Source organism: Lathamus discolor, chromosome 7 (genome assembly GCF_037157495.1).
Source record: "Lathamus discolor isolate bLatDis1 chromosome 7, bLatDis1.hap1, whole genome shotgun sequence".
Classification (NCBI taxonomy): domain Eukaryota; kingdom Metazoa; phylum Chordata; class Aves; order Psittaciformes; family Psittacidae; genus Lathamus; species Lathamus discolor.
The window spans coordinates 7,492,103-7,511,049 of record NC_088890.1 but is presented as its reverse complement, the minus strand read 5'-3'; the positions used below and the strand labels follow the sequence as shown (position 1 = coordinate 7,511,049).

At 39.1% G+C, this 18,947-nt stretch overlaps 2 protein-coding genes across 4 annotated transcripts in view; one reads left to right on the top strand and one right to left on the bottom strand.

Moving 5' to 3' along the window:
- Nucleotides 1-679: 679 nt before the first annotated feature.
- Nucleotides 680-15,314, top strand: CHDH (choline dehydrogenase). Of its 3 annotated transcripts, none has more exons than XM_065687164.1 (10): nucleotides 680-1,216; nucleotides 2,013-2,135; nucleotides 4,724-4,816; nucleotides 5,060-5,841; nucleotides 6,139-6,290; nucleotides 7,999-8,128; nucleotides 8,763-8,897; nucleotides 9,675-9,817; nucleotides 10,624-10,726; nucleotides 11,277-15,314. In XM_065687164.1, the coding sequence occupies exons 4-10, from the start codon at nucleotides 5,103-5,105 to the stop codon at nucleotides 11,693-11,695; spliced, it is 1,821 nt and encodes a 606-aa protein (XP_065543236.1). In that variant the 5' UTR covers nucleotides 680-1,216; nucleotides 2,013-2,135; nucleotides 4,724-4,816; nucleotides 5,060-5,102; the 3' UTR covers nucleotides 11,696-15,314. The 3 variants fall into 3 exon arrangements, with proteins under 3 accessions (XP_065543236.1, XP_065543235.1, XP_065543234.1); XM_065687163.1 differs by lacking the exon at nucleotides 4,724-4,816 and adding an exon at nucleotides 4,478-4,649; XM_065687162.1 differs by lacking the exon at nucleotides 4,724-4,816.
- An 839-nt stretch (nucleotides 15,315-16,153) lies between these two features.
- The window catches only part of CACNA1D (calcium voltage-gated channel subunit alpha1 D), a 185,845-nt gene continuing 183,051 nt past the window's right edge, over nucleotides 16,154-18,947 (bottom strand). Inside the window, exon 48 of the mRNA XM_065687166.1 lies at nucleotides 16,154-18,353. Within this exon, the coding sequence (XP_065543238.1) occupies nucleotides 18,060-18,353 (294 nt within the window). The 3' untranslated portion in view covers nucleotides 16,154-18,059. The remainder of the gene's footprint in view (nucleotides 18,354-18,947) is intronic.

Here is an 18,947-nt window from a genome sequence, read left to right as displayed (position 1 = left end):
CATTCTTAGTATTTTTTGCTACCCAGTGGGATACTGTTGAAAACTATCGTTGAATGCACACTTACCAATGATGACTGCTACAAACAGCGGGTGGTCATTGCTGAGGTAACGAGTTAGGTAACACACACTGGGGTGGTGGGCAATTCATTTTACTATTAGCTCACTTCCAAACTAACCTGTTTTGGAAATGCGCATCACACAGTTCAGGGTCACCATTAAAGCCTTGAACTGCCAATTCCAGCTCAACTTACAAGCACTGCCCTTGAACAGTGTCCACGCACGAACACAGCACACACCAGCTCGCGGGACCCCTCCTCACAGGACCTTTCCAGCTGCTCCCCGCTTCACCCCCACCGCCTTACATCTCCCAGCACTGCCGTTGGAAAACGGCTGTTGCAGCCTAGGCGACCTAGTTTAAGGAAAACTAACGCTTTTTGTCTACCCCACCGATGAATTAAAAAGTGAAAGCCCTCGCGGGAATGGTCGGGAGGCAGCCTCAGCTGCCCGGCTTCCCCCGCTCCGGCCTCTCCTGGAGGCAGCGCGGGGAGTCCGCTCGCAGCCCTGTTTCGGCGTGCGGGAGCGGCAAGGTGCGGGAGGCGGCGGACTTCGGTCCGCCGTCGCTGCGGCCCGTCTCGAAACGGCACGAAGTCGCTCTGACACAACTTTGACCGAGGCCAAAGGGTACATTCCCTTGGGAGGTTCCACCCGCTTCCCCGCCGAAGCCAGTCCCGAGAGCGGGTCCCCGGCGCCGCAGCCCGCCCCCGGCTCCGCGCTCTCCCGCCGGGGGCCCCATCGCTTAGCAGGGACCACCCCCCTGCTCCGCGCTGGGGGCTGCCTGCGCAGGACGAGCGAGGGAGCGGGGCCACAGCCGGCGGGCAGAGGAGGCTCTCAGGGGCGTTTCTGGGAGCCGTGAGGAGGAAGGGCCCGGGAGACGGGAGCGAAGCGGCGGGGGCCGACACTCGGCAGCGCGGCTCTCGCTGCTCCACCGCAGGTGGCCGCCTCGCACCCCCGCAAGGGGCTCTGAGGGAGGCACAGGCCTCCCCCTCCTGCGGAGGGTACCGGGACAGGCTCGGGATCGCCCTTCGTGGAAGGCCCGCTCTGGCCCCCAGCCTTTGTGTTGCGCAAGAGCTGCTCCGGGCTCCCCGAGCAGAAGTTCACAGCAGCCGGATGCCCTGGGCCGGCAGATATGCTTGTTCCAAAAGGAGGAAATGGTGAGGTAAGTAAGCTTGGACAGTTCAGCCACTAAACTGAAACTTACAAGGTTTCTGCAACTGAATGAACTTTGTTACTAGCAGAACTGGAATGGAAAGTTAATCCAAAACACTCCCACAGCAGGTGAATTTAACTTGTGTACACAGTCTGCAGTGGGGGAAGAAATTGAATAAAGGTAAGAGCTGCTGTTACCCAAGGGGCTGTTCCTCCTGCGTCTTACACAGACAGGTCTGACAGGATTTGGCAGTGCAGTGCTGTGAAGGGTAAACGTCCAGTCCAGCGAAGGTCTCCCTCCTCTGCTACACCATGTATTGCCCATGCTGTTAGACAGCTCTGGGACAGGGTCGCATTTTACATCTGCAAGAGAGGGTATTTGTGTAACTCTTCTAGATTAGCCACCTCATCCACCTACAGAACCATTTCATTACTATTCAGTTTTTTCAATGTATTCCTCCCTATGTGTGCAGGATACTTACCCTCCTCTCTTTCTTGTAGACTGTAAGTCTAAGAGCTAGGTCTCTAGGCTGAATGCTAGAACAATAATGCACAGAGCCCAAAACACTTCATTTCACAACCTCACTGCCCAATTCTACTTTCCTGGTGCTCATTATTAAACTTCAGGAACAGAATTTTCCTGCTGAGATGCTACTGATCTCTTCCCTCTTGTAGGCCGCTGTCTACAGGTTTTGTTTAATAGTAATATTTGTAAATGCACGCTTTTAAAAAATGAACTCCTGATTTCGAAGCTGCAGTGCAATACAGTGAACATATTTTATGTTGCTCTATATGCATTTCTGCAGGTCTATTCACTGATGCCCGAGTAACATCTTACTAAATATTCATTAAGAGGTCATAAGTGAGAATCCCAATGAAGACATGCAGTAATATCCAGCAAGGTCTAAAAAACAACTTTTTTGCTTGTGGTAAGTACAAAGCATTCCAGTAGAACCATGTTGTGTAAACCTGCTTATTTCTACATATTCTGTTTTGTCATAGGTACTAAGATATTTAAGAGAGGTGACCATAAAACTGTAGTTACAAATCCTCTTAGGGAAAAAAAAAAAAAAAAAAAAAAAAAGCGCCAGATAAAACTAAGGAAAAGTTGACTTCAAAGATGCATTTATTTTTTCACTGATGTTCTCTTGTTCTGCAGAATTCCACAAGAATTCTGTAGAAGATGAACTGTGCTAACCCCATGCATGCTCAGCAAACTACATAGATTATTCTAGAAAGCAGTATTATCATGTTCTAATTTCAGGACTTCATGATCTCAGTCCTTGACACCAACCCCTTCAATACAAGGTTGAATTCTTCTATGAGTTTCAACGCCTGCACATGAAAGAGACTCTTAACAAATCAGCTTTGCAAAGGGTGTAGAATTCTGTATTAGGATTCTGGCATAAGCCAAGACACAAACACTTCATCCTGTAACACCAATGCTGCCTCTGGAGTGTCACTTGACATAGCATTTCTGGGAGCTTGGTACTACTGATACTGCAGCAAGCTATAGAACTACAGCCTCTATTACTACCAAAGTCAGTCACTGACTGGACGTGATTCCAGGTGTTCTACAGAATCTACCCTTTTTTACAGCCAAGAACCAGGTAGATTGTAGGTTTAACAGCCATCATTCTGGTTAAGGGGCACAGTAACACTTAACAGCATTATAGATACCATGTCAAAATAAAACAGCCAGTATTTAAGTGTTGAATATTTGTAGCATCAAAATCTGAGGTTATACTTCCTTGGGAGTAATGTTGATCACTTTACCTTACTATGGTGAATCTCCACCAATAAAAATAAAAACAATTAAAAAAAAGCCAACAAAGCTCATATTATAGGGACAAAGCATCTTTCCCAGGTTATCAAGGCCCAGGCCCATATTCTACCAAACCCAGCAATAAAATCCCATGACCCACCAGTTTCACAAGAGCTTCAGAATATGTAACCACACCACACCTAAACATAGAGGTTTTTTTATCCTCTCCTGCTGCATCACAGGAAATTGCTAAACCCTCTCTTCAAAGAAAAGGTTCTTTGATAGCCTCCACCTGTAGAAAGACAACCCATCACCTTCAGCTGGGATCAGTTTTGAATTAGCCAGGTGAGAATGACTTTGAGGGTTTGTACAGGCTATTACAAGTTTTCCTAAGAAGTGTAAGAGATGTGTGCTTCTTCTCATCCTTTTCCCAAGAGGAAGAAAAGAATACTTTTGCATATGAGATTGTACATCAAACTGTAAATAAATATTGTGGTATGTGGAAGACTTTTAGAGTTTATCAGCAGCCTGCATACAGAGTTTGGCCTTAAGGGCTCGTGCGTGCTCTCACAAACTTTATATTGTAGTGTTTCACTCTAGAAAATGAATACAGTTCTGTTCCACCTTCTATAAGAAAAAGCTGATTATTTCAATGATCCATTAAGGCACATTTTAGTGGGGAAAAAAACCCTCAAATAGAATATATGTAAATCAATGTAACAACTTAATTTCTGAAAAATTAGTTTTCACAGATATAAGACAGTATTCAGTTTTTTGCAGGAGAAAGCTTGCTTATGTCTTTTGGATGGGTAGTGCATTACAACACAACAGCCTCTGGACAGGTTGCTGTCTCTAGAATCCATAGCAACAGCTTAGACAGAAGCCATGGGCCAGGAAAAAGTACTATTTATAGCCCAAGGATATCCATTTTCTTGGATAATTTTTTATACCAAGAGGAGTGGTTTCAAGGGGAGAGGGGAAGAGAAACATACTCCATCCCTGGATGGAGTTGGGTTGGACAGAGCCCTGGGTGACACGTATTAGAGTGAGGTGTCCCTATCCATGGCAGGGGGGTTGGAACTGAATGATCTTAAGGTCCTTTCCAGCCCTAACTATTCTATCACTCTATGACTCTATACTTCAGAATGCCCAGCCACATCAGTATCTATGACACTCAGGCTGTGAATATCTTGCGTTTAGTCCCAGTACATGAACCTGTACAACATGGAGCTAAACCTGTGCTGCTTACAAGGCTCACAGGCTTTTCCGAAGGTAAAAAAAAAAAAAAAAAGAAAAAAGCCATTCCAACCTTGGGTGAGGATCTGGTGGTGTTAAGTTTGTGACTGTACTCGGAGCACTCCTGCAGGATGTGGTTTTAGTAGTAAGTTAGAAAGTCATAGATGAACAGATTTTGCCTTTGCCTGTGTTAAGAGACATGCTACAAAACCCAGTGGTCCCTTAGGAGTAGCTGAAACCAAGTTTCACTGTTACACATTTGTTTTGCAGAGACGTTGTCCTAGATATGGTCTGGCAGAAGGTACAGTGGTCAGACCCAGTACTTCCATTGTTGTGAACTGGCTAAGAAATATCACTGAGTGTCACAAACTTATGGAGAAGTTTATGAAATTGTTTTTCTTAAATTCTTACCTCCTAGAGGCAGACAAAGAGAGACTACAGGGTAAGCAAAGGTTTCCATCCTGTCTGGTTTTAGCAAACGCTTGATATTGTACTTCATGTTTCTATCCATCTCAGGAACCAGAAGCAAATCAAAATCAGACTGCATACAATACAAATTAGTATGACAGTTGATTGATGCAGAGACTGCACTGAAAGAATAATAAGACAGTAAGTTCCAGAGTAAATGTTTATTGGTTTATGGGCATTATTGTTCACATTTTGGATAGAGAGAATGAGTAAAGTACATCATTTTTACCAGAAAATGACTGACACCATGGCAGGTGGGCTGGAACTAGATGATCTTGAGATCCTTTCCAGCCTTAACTATTCTATGATTCTGTGATTGTAGAGATCATGCACTATATGAACACTTACATCTTAATTAATATTTTTGCTTGTTTGCTTTTCTAGGGTAAAAATTAGAAATTCTGCAAGAGTGATACTACCAGTAAAGATGTCATACTTAATGAAAGGAGTTAAGCGTTGCAGTCCTGTGAATCAGATGCACAAAGTAACAGGAATCCTGTTAAAGAACATACTGGGCATCAACAAACAACAATTCAAAATTTCACGTGCAGCTTCTCAGATTAGTTCTGAAAAGGCAAACTCTTATAACTATGTTATTGTTGGAGCTGGATCAGCAGGGTGTGTATTAGCCAACAGGTTGACAGAAGACCCTCTCAGTACTGTACTACTTTTGGAAGCAGGCCCTAAAGATACTCTTCTAGGTAGTAAAAGACTGATGTGGAAGATTCATATGCCTGCTGCATTAACATACAACCTCTGTGATGAGAAATACAACTGGTATTACCACACAACATCACAAAAGCATCTGGATAACCGAATTCTGTACTGGCCCCGTGGGAGAGTATGGGGTGGCTCCTCTTCTCTCAATGCAATGGTATACATTCGTGGGCATGCAGAAGATTATAACCGATGGAGCAGGGAAGGGGCTATCGGATGGGACTATGAGCATTGCTTGCCTTATTTTAAGAAGGCACAGACACATGAACTGGGGCCAGATCAGTATAGAGGTGGAAATGGACCCCTGCATGTGTCAAGAGGGAAAACAAACCATCCTCTTCATCATGCATTCCTGGAGGCAACCCAGCAAGCTGGGTATCCCTTCACAGATGATATGAATGGCTACCAACAAGAAGGATTTGGCTGGATGGACATGACTGTACACCAAGGTAAATCATAAAGGAGTCCTTAATTTGTGTTCCTGACTCACCAGTGGTACCTCAGAAAGCATTTTGGAATATGAACATATAAGCTGCATGAATGCCATTTGGTTGGTTAGGTTACTAAACAGTTGTGGCACTCTATACCCCATTCATTTCACAGCAGCTTGCTATTAGTCTAGTGTGTATTTCACTGAAACTTGCACTGCCATGCAAGTCTTGATTCATAGTTAAGTTTGGTTTTCAGAATTTTTGATGAATACTGAACATGACTGTTTTGTTATTCAATATAAATATATATTGTAGGTCAAAGATGGAGCACAGCTAGTGCTTACCTTCGCCCAGCCATATCACGCCCAAATCTGTCAGTTGCAGAGAAGACACTTGTAACAAAAATCTTGTTTCAAGGAACAAAATCCATTGGTGTTGAGTACGTGAGAAATGGGCAAAGGAAAAAGGTAAGAAATTTTTATTTTCCACTACGAAATGTATGAGTCAAAGCAAAATCAAATTTTTTTTAAACAAAATTTCATTAGAAGTGGCACTTTATGCTGTGTTGTCTTTTCCAATACAACAGTAGATGATACTTCAGCTGAATTGAGTTAGAGATTAATATCTCCATTATATTTCCAACTCTTGGAACAACAAAAAGCATTAGCACTGGTTATCTGTCAGCAATATTGGGTAAACAGCGTGGGAAAAAAGAATACCAAAATTCACCTTCTTACTATATTTTTATCTAATTACTAGCAACAGTCTCACTCACCATCGTTTCATATAGCTGAGGTGTCATTCAAAAAGGACAGGATTACTACAATTTAATATGCATTCCGTGCTAATCTGTTAACACTTCACCATACTCCAGGAAAAAGTAGCACATTTTAGAGTTGCTTTGGAAGCTAAATGTCTCATCTAAAATAAAACCAAGGAGCTACTCATGATAGCACCTTACATTCTATGAAATTAGAGAATAAAAATGAACAATACCAGATATGTTTGCTTGAACTGTTGTGGGTTTTGCTTGCTAACGAGAAGTTTGGGGCAAAATTTTGTACCTCATCTAATTTTTTCCTCACTGTGGTCATGCTGATAGAAATAACAGATACAAGTTATGGTGCTATTTTTGCAAATATGTGTTGTTTTAAATCATTGGACTAGCTTAGGTATTATCAGAATTTGCATAAATTATAAATGTTGCGTACTTTTTGTTTCTTCTGTGGTGCCGTTATTCTGTCTTAAGTACGGGTGAATCTCAAATCCTTTTTTCTAACATGCAAACATTTCTATTCAGAAACTTGGGGTGGATATAAAGGACATCTTACATTTCAACAGGCAACGTAAGTGTGATGAGGGAAGATAGAGTACATCTAATGTGTGTGTGTTCATGAGCCACCTCATTAGAATAGAAGGAGATGGTTTGAACGACATTGATTTCACTCACATTTGTCCTCTTTCAAGGAATAGAGGGAAAAACAGGAGGGCACCAGTATTTTCTTCCTCCATGCAGTTTTCCCTTTTAACAGTGAAAAGCACTAAGTGATATAGTTCTGATCCTAAATGTAAATGATGTGGCAACAGGGAAGAGGTAGCAAACCAGAATTATGTATGTGCCTGCAGTCAGAGTTCTCCCAGTAGTGCTTTAGTGTTCGAGGGGCTTCTGAGGACTACAGTCTACAGACTAGAGAGCTATGAAACCAAGCATTAGTCTTGGCTGAATTAAGAAACTAAGCTCTTGATAATTTCTGAGCTAGCATGTCTCTGAATTCAGTATCTTCCTTAAGAGCTTCAGTTTTAATTTACAAATTGTTACTGAAACAGGAAGAGATGCTTAGCTGACTGATCTGAGTATCACAGGTATTTTTTATCTAGCAAGCAGCAGAAGAGTCTCTTGGCAGCCACAATACTGGCTGACCTGAATGTCTGTGTGCCGTACATACAGTTTGAAGGGAATACAGATATGATCAAAGTGAAAGCTTGATCATTTCTCTCTGCAGAAACCCCTGGCAGGATAAGAATACATTTAAAATGAGGAGAATCTGGGGGAAGGGTGTCTAATCTGGATCAGAATAGCATCTGAACATGAGTAACATTTGAAGCTCTTGACATTTTGTTTGCATTCAGATCATGCTCAATAATGTTAGGACTTTTGTGCTCATTTCATTTTAGGCTTTTGCCAGTAAAGAAGTTATTTTAAGTGGAGGTGCCATAAATTCTCCACAGCTGCTTATGCTGTCTGGGATTGGCAATGCAGATGATCTAAAAAAGCTGGGGATCCCTGTTGTTTGCCACCTTCCTGGTAATTTCATTTCTTTTAACCTTACATCTTCCTATGGGTGCAATTCAAAGAGCATTAGATGAAATGAATCCATGAAATTCAGCTGTCTTTATGTCAGGTTGTGTGGACTGAAAAGTATGTGCTACAAATCAGTGGAAACCTGCATTGATTTTAGAATGGAGCAATAAACTCCTACACTTCCTTCACTACATTTGATAGTGAAAATTGCCTTTCTGAAAAATGCCACTGAATACTTTTTAAATAAAGCAGCATACTTATAATTCAGAATTTCAAATTAATTTTGATCCATAACAGATTGTATAAACTCCCACTATCATATATATTCAAAGATAGAAGGAATAAGATGAAATTTTCCTTAAAGCTAGAAAAGCATGTACTGTATTTAGAAGTCATCTGGCAATTTTAGAACAAGTGATGCGTCTGCCATTTAACTTTCTATTTTCATTCTAGTTATGCTATGTAAAATCTTACTCTGACATGAACAAAAAGCTGATATGGTTTTAGTTATCACTGTGCTTCTGAGTTTAGTTTAGTTCCCATTTATGCTATTTTCTGGTTGCAAATGCTATGTATAATTGTTCAGTGTGAAATAAATAACTTCCCACCCCTCCTTTTTTCCCCCCCTCCTCCCCAGGAGTAGGCCAGAACCTTCAAGATCATTTAGAAGTGTACATCCAGCAAAAGTGCACCAAACCTATTACGCTATACAACGCACAAAAGCCAGTTAACATGGTGAGAATTGGTCTAGAATGGCTTTGGAAGTTTACAGGTATGAAACAAAGCATGCAATCATTCTGCCATTGATGGATTTAGAATTATTACAGTCTTTTATCCATGAATTCCAAAGTCTAGGAGCCTTCATACATAATTTTTTTATGTTCTGGGAAATAATTGGAGCCTGCTTGCTATTTCTTTCTTTCTAAATCAGAGTATTTCAAATAGTTATAGTATCTGAATTATAGCATTAGTGTTTCACAACTTATCCTGGGTATATATGGCTTTTTGCTATGCAAGTAAATATTGAGTGCTAATTTATGGTTTTAAATGGATACAAAACTAACATAACATGAGGTGCATTGTAGACTCTTTCTTACATCTTTGCCCTTCAGGGCAGATGCTGTGGATGGCTCTGCCTGTTACCTATGACTGATGGAATAACTATACTGCATGTCATGGAGCATGCAGTGCAGTAGTGTCAGGATGCTGCATTCAGTTCCCTTCACATCTGTTAGGATCCTGGGACCAAATTTGCCTCTGGACTTAGATGCTAGGCCTGCTAGTTACAGTCAGGTAACTGTAATGTCCCACTCTCAAATAAGTAGAATTTCCAAAGTTATGCATATTTACATGTATCTAGTGATTGAAAAGAAGATGAAAATGATGCATGTTGCTTAAACTACAAGCTGTTCAAAATGGATATGTGTTTTTTGCAATTGTCACTGTATATACAAATTATTCATAGTAGTGAAACCAAGGGTTAAGAAGTGGATTTCTTCCTTTTCTGATGTCTTTTAATGGCATATTCTCTCTCATTTACACTCTCTAGGTGAGGGAGCGACTGCCCACTTAGAATCTGGTGGGTTTATCCGAAGTGAACCAGGGGTTCCTCACCCTGACATTCAGTTCCACTTTCTCCCTTCTCAGGTGATTGATCATGGTCGGGTTGCTTCCACAATGGAAGCTTACCAGGTGAGTTGTTGAAGAACATCTTCTGGTAATGTTTTGTAGTGATTAGCAAGAAGGCTTATGCTTTATTATAAATATTGATAATTTGATTATATAATGAAGAATATTTTCTTCAGTATAATACAAAAGAGCTGGCTTAACCTCCAACATGGGGAAAAACACATGAGTTTGTTATTTGAGATTGCTACCAAAATTTTTACTTTTTATCTCTGGAAAGCTAGGCAAGTATTGAACTGCTGTTTAAGTATTTGCAGTAGTGAAGATCATAGTGCAATTGATTAAGGACACCTTTGCGCTAGATGCTGTACAAAAACTAAAATGAGGTGTTCCCTCTTCCACTGCAGTTTAGACAGAGGTTTAAGTGAGAATGTATGAGGCCACTGACATACTCACTGGCACAAATCCAAGACCCATTTTAGGCTATGGTCTTATCCAACAGTGTGTGCTAATGCTGGGGAACTGTTCCTGAATACACTTTTTTCTTGCTAATCTCTTTAGTGATGATAGGTCTTCTTGCTGATTGTATTTGAATGCTCTGCTATTAATAAATGGGAATGGCTGTATCTCAAATTAAAAGAACAGTTGTGAGTTGATAAGACAGGTATATTCCCTTCCCTTATGAAATATCATATTTACTGCAAATTTATATAAAAAGAAAAAATGTTCAATGGCATTTTCTGTTAGCTCCCTTTAATGCTTACATTTGCTTAATTTGTAGACTGTCCAAATTGAAAAAATAAACTTTTCATACTGAATTTGGGAATAAAGTCTGGTGGGATTGTGTCATGAGCATAGCGTGGGTGTTGCAGGTCCATGTGGGACCCATGAGGAGCACGAGTGTGGGCTGGCTGAAGCTGAGGAGTACAGACCCATATGACCATCCCATCATTGAGCCTAACTACATGTCAACAGGTAAATGCAGCTTCTCCTTGCTCTGATGTCAAATAACTTCCTGCCTGTTTCAGTAGCAGATTTCCATATCTGCTCAACACCAAAAGTGCTGGTTGGTGCAGTGCTATTTATTTCTTATTTATAAAAAGCAGCTAGTATCAAGAGGCCATTGTGCAAAGCACTGTATAAATCAAAAAGACTTACCTGTTGGGGATGCAGTCAGGGTTCTTATGTTTGCTGCATCATACTGTTCATTTTATCCACTCCTCTGCTTGTGAAGGAATGGATCTGAGACTAGTGTCCTTGGCTAGACAGTGGATAGAGTGAAATAAAGAGCAATTCTTCAACTCACCTATTTCCTTTAGGGACTGCGCAGTATAAGTGATGGTTTTGTTCACAATGACTGTATATCTGTGACTTTGAAAAACATCCTACTTCCTTACGGCTTTCAGCAGTGAGAGACTTTCCCTCTAGCCTTTTCTCTTTGGTGGTATTTTTTTCTGTCATGCACTCTGTATGTATTCCTCAATTAAGGATGTACTTACAGTTTTCTTATTTTCTCTCCATACAGAAAGAGACATTTGGGAATTCCGCCAATGTATTAAGCTGACCAGAGAGATCTTTGCTCAGAAAGCTTTTGAAAAATTTCAGGGCCCTGAAATTCAACCAGGAAACCATGTTCAGTCTGACAAAGAAATAGATGCTTTCGTAAGGCAGAAGGCAGAGAGTGCTTATCATCCTTCCTGCACCTGTAAAATGGGTCACCTTTCAGACAGCACTGCTGTAGTCGATCCCCAAACAAAAGTAATTGGTGTTGAAAACTTAAGAGTAGTAGATGCTTCAATAATGCCTAGTGTTGTAACTGGTAATTTGAATGCCCCAACTATTATGATAGCAGAGAAAGCTGCAGATATAATTAAGGGCCTCCCATCGCTTCAGGAGAAAAATGTTCCTGTATATAAGCCCAAGACCTTGGAAACACAGAGATAAAAAAATGTTCACACCCCCTAGATCTTACGCTACTTAAGCTTTCATCAGCATGTTGGTGTCTCATACTGAACATGCCAACAAAATAAATACCATGCAAAACAATGTATCCTATTAAAATAGTTATTAGTTTGAACTATTCTCTTCTCTAGCTTTTTGTTTGTTTGGTTTTTTTAATCAGGTGGCTTATGCAGCTTATTTCATTTAACAGGGATGGGGCATCCACAGCTTCTCTGGGCAGCCTGTGCCAGTGCCTCACCACCCTCACAGCTAAGAGCTTCTTCCTAATGTCTCATCTAAATTTCACCTCTTGTCAGTTTAAAGCCACTCCCCCTTGTCCTGTCACTACATGTCCTTGTAAAAAGTCCCTCTCCAGCTTTCTTGTAGGAACCTTTTAGATACTGGAAGGCTGCTCTAAGATCTCCCTGGAGCCTCTCTTCTGAGAGCTGAGCAACCCCAGCTCTCTCAGCTTGCCTTCATAAGAGAGGTGCTCCAGCCCTCAGAGCATTTACGTGGCTTCCTCTGGACCTTTTGTGGTACAACTAAAATCTTTTGTTGAAGAGAAGCTATTTCTAAATGACAGGACAGTTGTGCACACAAACCAAAACTACTGTGCAATTTCACAAGGAATAGAAGAGATTAATGCATGCTGTTATAGTATGCCTTGTTATTTAAAGGAAGGACTTGAACTTCCCAGGATTTAACCCAGGATAACAGCTAGTCAGTAATCCCCGCATCCTGCAAATAAAGGTTAAGTAAATGTAAGCATTTATGCGATTTCGTATTCACAGGCCAAACTAGTTCATATCAGAATTAACAGGAGAGAGAGGAATCTGCATGTGTTCAGAATCTGTCAAATGTGGAGTTTTTATGAAAGGAATGCACAGTTTACAAATCCTCACTGATAAAAGGACTTCACCAAACTTAGGAGTCTGAATTGCATAGTATTCAGAAAGAAGACACACATGAGTTATCAGAAACTTACTTTCCTGAAAAATGTAGAACAGGAGCTGATATTTATATGTTTTGTTATATATACAGAATTTGTATATTATCTTCAGATGTGTAAAGCAAGATACATGATTGATGTTTTCTCCATCAAACTTTCAGGTACTCAGTTACAGCAACATATAAAGGCAAACAACTAAAGAAACTGAGCTCATTGAATGAAATTGAATCAATTGAATTGTTTGGATTTTTTAAGTATTCTAAAATAACTTTTGACTAAGCAGCTGTCAGATTTTAAAAGCAAAAGCTTCTGTAGCCTAAGACTGATCAGGACTTGAGGTAAACAGAATAAACTTTTCTTTTCAGGAAAAAAATGGAATTGTACAACATTTGAGCAGATTGTAAAAAAGGTTGCTGACTCAGGTGTTGGCTAAAAGGACAACTGCAGATGTTTAAGGCAGATACTTCTACCTGGCGCTGGGCTGGAAGCCCTGCTGCTGAGGGAAAGGACTTAATTCGTTAGAGCATCTGCATAAAGACAAAATTTGTGAGGATGGAAGATGATAGCAGTGAACTATGCTACAAAAGGAGACAGGTAAAACCTTTCTATCTATGTATGTGATGAATTCTTTAGGAATGAGGGGAAGAGCAAGAATATTTGAAGTTATAGGTAATTGAATAACTGTTAATGAGACAATTCATCTCATACAGCTGTGCATTTGAGGAAAGCGTGTACTGTGAATGGTGTCCCTGTTTATGGTAAATAGTTTTTATTCAGCACCTGTGCTTTTAAGATTTTCACTTACAGGTATTCAGCAGATATCTTAGTGTCATTTGAATACAAAGTATGAGGATACTCAGAGTAATATATACTGGTGAGACTTACCACAGTCTTGTGCATTTGAGAGGGGACACAATTTGGAGAGACAGAATACTGACGTTCCTGGTTTTGCAGATGTACAACTTGAGTTTCTATTCTAGGCATGCAGGATGTGAATTGTTACTATGCAACTGCAGAGAATTAACTAACCACTGTCTTGCATAACTTATCACTGAACACACACAGAGGTATCTGCTGCCATTATGACAAACTAAAAAGACGAGGACATAGCAAGGTTAGATATACATGCCAAACTGCATGTGTGTCTGTGTTCAGGTACACATTGCCCCATCATGAAATCAGATGATCAGACATTACTTCTGAAACATCGTCATCTTTTCTTGGAGGTCTAAACATACATAGACACCATGGAGATTCCTTCCCTTCTAAACATTTGAGTATTTTCATTACTGTGAAGCGCAGTTGCTTTATTAATTTAGGTCTCGCTGCTATAGAATGTTGAGGCTTCACATGACATTCCTTTGATGCAGTGCTAACGAAATAGCTCGCATATTTGAAAGCTTTGGGGCCCTGGGGAAAGCTGTAGATTGCATCATGCTACCATTAGTTTCTGCTACATTGTACCCAGTTGCTGATAGTAAATTCCTGTTAAAATTGTTCTTACTCCTAGCAGAATCAAGTCTGCTAAGGGATACTTAGAACAGGTACAAGATATTCTAATACGGTCTGTGGAGCACTGGCATTCTGCTTGGTAAAATTAACCATCTTTTACACCACATTGGACTGCAGAATACAGGCTCATAATTCCAGAGTTTTACTTATTTAACAGAACAATACAGTGTGCAATTGAATATTATTCCCAGTTCTACCCAGATATTTTTTACGTAAATGCAGAGATGATACTATATAATGTATTCAAAACCAGTTAACTGTAAAAGCTGTTTGATGTAAGAATTTGGAAGTTACAAGACCTGCCAGCATGGCCTGAACCAGCAACGGACTTGCAAGTGAGCACACCAGCATTTCCACGGTAACAGCTTGCTGCAGATGCTTCAGACACAGTTGGAGGTCTCTGGCTGGAGACAATAAGATTGAGAAAGAAAAGTGAACAAAGTGTTTCTTTTGTACACATATTTCAGTTCAAGGTGCTTTTAAAAAGCAGCAGAAAATAGCAGCATTTGTAAAACTGCATTACATTTAATTCATGTAATGCCACTCAAGGTTTTGTACACCAGAATTTTTGATGTTTCTGCAGCTTAAGATCCTTTCTAAGTGCTTTATTTCAATTAGGCTGCAACCAAATGAGGCAGCCATGTAAACACTGGAGAACTGGAAAGGGGGCTTGGAATGTGCATTTCCTATAAAATAAACATACAAAACATACTTTGAGGACTAGTAAAAGCATTTATGCATTTTTAAAAATTATAGTTAAAACAAAAAGTTATTGCAGAGAGAACTCAAATATATCTTATTACGGTGTTACAGTTTTAGTCTCTATTCTTCTGTCATCTAAGCTCTAAAAATGAGACACTGCTCAAATGGGAATATATTTTACATATTCACTTGTTCAGTGAATTCACTTCACTGTAAAAGACTTAGCAATGTTTAATTCTTTACTAATGTTTTCTGTCATTATATACATATATAAACAAATCTGGAAACTCATGAAATACACTTTAATTGCTGAGATAATGTCTAATTTTTGTATTGAGTAATTATTATGATTAGCAGTATTTTAAGGATGATAATTACCATGTAATTGTGAGTATATTGATTACGTTTTTCCATCTACTTCAGTAATAAAATTGCACAAGTATTCATTCTATGTATCTATATAGATGTATGTGTTCCCTTAATTATATAGAACATGGTTTGTAACTCAGTTTCTTTCATTATCTGGGGTTTAAGGACTATTTGCTTATAAAATAGCATATCTGCCCTGAAGAGTCTCTCATCAGACTACTGAGAGCTGAAGACTAACTGTACTGGCAAGAAAATACAGTGAAGTCGGCATAATGTTTTGTGTCTCGCCAGAAAAATGATTGTCATTCAGCACAATTTTCAAATTTGATGCGCTATCAGAAGTCCATGCAGTTAAGTAACCTAGCTTGGGATTTTTTTCCTCCTCAGTTTTTAGTGTTCAATTTCAATTGCCTTAAAAGGCGGTTTTCAGAAGTGGGTACACCACAGTAGGTGGAAGTAAAAACTACTTATTGCAGAGTGACACCAGATCCAGAAGACTCTATTTTGGCCTCTTAAAGTTTGTTCCTGTAAGGTGAGAAAGTGTAACAGGGTGACTTACTACTGCACAACCTACCCAAGTATTTGCTGGCAGACAGCATGAAAGATTCGTTTTGACATTTTAGGGGGTTTTGGTCAGATTTTCCTCATTATTTCCACAGATCTGTAACTAAGGAAATAATAATTACCTAGATAGTAGGGGAGTAATAGTACTCTTTTTTTGTAGGAACACTGTAATCACTTCATATCTGTGTGGTTAACAGCAATCATTCACAGAAGACTGGCACACTATGATAATGTAGACTGACAACTATATCCCACACATTCTCTTTCATTCTCCACACAGTGCAAACAGAGTTTTACCTTTGGAGCTTCCCGGTGAAAATCTGTTAGTAAAAGGAGTCCCAAGTATAATAAAATTATTACACAGTTTTATTTTGAAGAACATTTTGCATTTGTTTTAATACAAAATGATGTAGGTCAAGAAATAATTTACAAACCTTTCTGTTCTTATCCTGGCATTTGAAATAAGAATGATTTCAGAGGAAGTCTGTAAGTTATTCATAGGAAACTGTCATTATGTACAAAACATTTATTGACATGTTTTAAACATCACATTTATAAAAATGTGAACTGGACTGCTATCTAGCATGTGAACTACAGGTAAAACCTGATAAGATAACTTGTTAGAACAAGTCTTTGTTATCCAGTGCTAACAAAATAGACAGTAGCTTTCAGCGTTTTTTGATTTTCCTCCAAGGACATTTCAGCCTCAAAGTCATTTCAGGGTTTTACTGCATTGTGAACAATATCTAAGCCCTCTCTTGTTTGCATAAAAATAAATCTTTGAAACAGGACACATAGAACAACAGAAAGATAGAGGCAATAGTGTACTACTTATATCAAGGTTTTTGGTTCTGTGAAGGATCATTTTATCATATTTCTTCTCTTTCCAAGCAGAGTAAGTACTACTGAAGTAAAGCATTTTAATTTACCTGTGAAATAAATTTCTGCCCAAGATGCTTCCTGTCAAAGTAGGGTATGTGGGTAACATACTTTGTCACAACAAATTTGTCTCATGACCAGTAATATCCTGGCATGCACTTCCCAATTATTTAGTGATTTTAATACTTATTTTTACCATGAAATTAATAAAAAATAAAATTACAGCTTGTTTTTCAATCAAAATGTTAAAATAACTTAAATATTTTACCTTTCCAAGTATAAGATTGTAAATAGTCAACTACGCATCCCTTACGCAGAGAGATTCATTTGACCCAATTAGGTAATTAAAAAAAAAAAAAAAAATCTCTTCTGTTGCCAAGTTCACACTTGACACTTTATCCCAAGAAGAGATTTACACTGAGAGAGGTGGCTCTATTTAAATATTTATGCTATAGATCTATATATTCCAAGAAAAAATACTTCTATCTAGAATTCTGTGGAGAGTTACAATAATTAGGGTCCATAAATATTGCTGCAGTTCAATTACAGTACAATAATTACAAAATATAGAACATCTCTTTACAAATACAAATCGTTGTATATTACAATTCATTTACAATAATTTCTACTATATAATTTTTAGCAAACTATCTCACCTAATTCTACTATAACCTGGTTGCAAGTGCATTAGTAAGAATGCATTTATTCCAGTATATTTTGCCCTTAACATGATAGTCATAAAACAGACTATCTGAATGATATTTCCTATGTAAACTGGTGTTACATATGACAGATTACTTTTTATATCACTTCTTTTTCCAACAATCTCTAACAGGTAGAGCATGACAAACTGTATTTTAGAAGAGCATTAAGAAAAATAATCAGGAGGCAAGTTTGAAAACAAGAGTAGAATGGATATGCAGTGGGTAGCTGATATGCTATTCAGTACTGAGGTAATGACATTATTGGTTGTCATCACTCATCTCTTGTTGCTATTTCCCACACAATTTTGTGCCAAACCCACACAGACATTTTCATTGACAAAACCCTGCTCTACTAGGAAGGACAGCAGCAAAAGGCTGAAAGACAGGCAAGATACTACACCTCAGAATCCCACTCTAGCCCTCAAAAAAACTGATTGTCACAGTCTGCTTGGTTTAAAAATAACCTTATTCCTACAGAGGAACTGAAGATCCTGTGGGAGGAGACGATGTACTGCAGCTCTGATCACATTTCGGCAACCTGGAGATAATAAATTTATTGGTTATGGCTTCCTTGAGGTGTGACATCACTTGTACAAAACTTGACTGGTTATTCACTCCAGCTAGTGCCTAGCATCTTAAAACTATGAGGCACTTTTTCTGTTATTAGAATCATTTTCCTCGCTAAATGCTATAAGCTTGTAATGCATATCATTTCATCAGCTAAGTCTTCCTCATATCGTCCCGTTTCTGGTTCTTCATCACTGTAGCCAGTACCAAAATCTTGAAGTTCATAATCTTGTCTGCTTAAAATGGGAAACATATCCCCATTGGTCCCATTGCTAATATTTCCATTGAGAAGATTACTTGCTGCACTTTCCATCTCATCAATAGTCATATCACATGCATCAGCAATCTCGTGTTTTGTAGCTGAAACAAAGTTAGGGTCCTTTGCGTATCTTCCTAGGCCTTCAGATATAAGTACCTGGCAGATGAAGGGAAGAGAATGAGATACATATAGTGGAATTACAGAAGAACAGACAGGTCATTACAATGTTTCGCATTTGTGAAAAATACTAGAAACCCCCTACTGAATCACTACAGCAACCCACAGCAAAACAATAAAATCTAATCAACAACCAAATGGGTCCAAACCACACTGTATCAGTTGTGTGATAGTGCAACCAATAGTGCAATACATCTGACGTTTTCTTCAGAAATTTGCAAGTAGTCTTTGATAAACACGAATCATCAGGCTGATATACTGAAGACAACAGTTAATATATCCCAGATGGTGCAACCAGAACAACTGCCTGAAACACAGATTTCTATATGTTCTTGGTACTTTAGAGTACATGCAAGACAGATGGTGAATCCCCTTTTGCAAACAAAATCTAATAAAGTGTATTGCTTAGGTCATCACAATGGAAAAGAAGTGACAGATAGAAGCAAGAACAGTAACATTGGTTCATTATCTTCAAATCCTTTTTACTATAAAAGAGAATTCTTAGCATTCTTTAGTACACCTACAATCAATCTGTAGTTGTTATTCACTTCTTTGTATTTAGTGCACTGATTC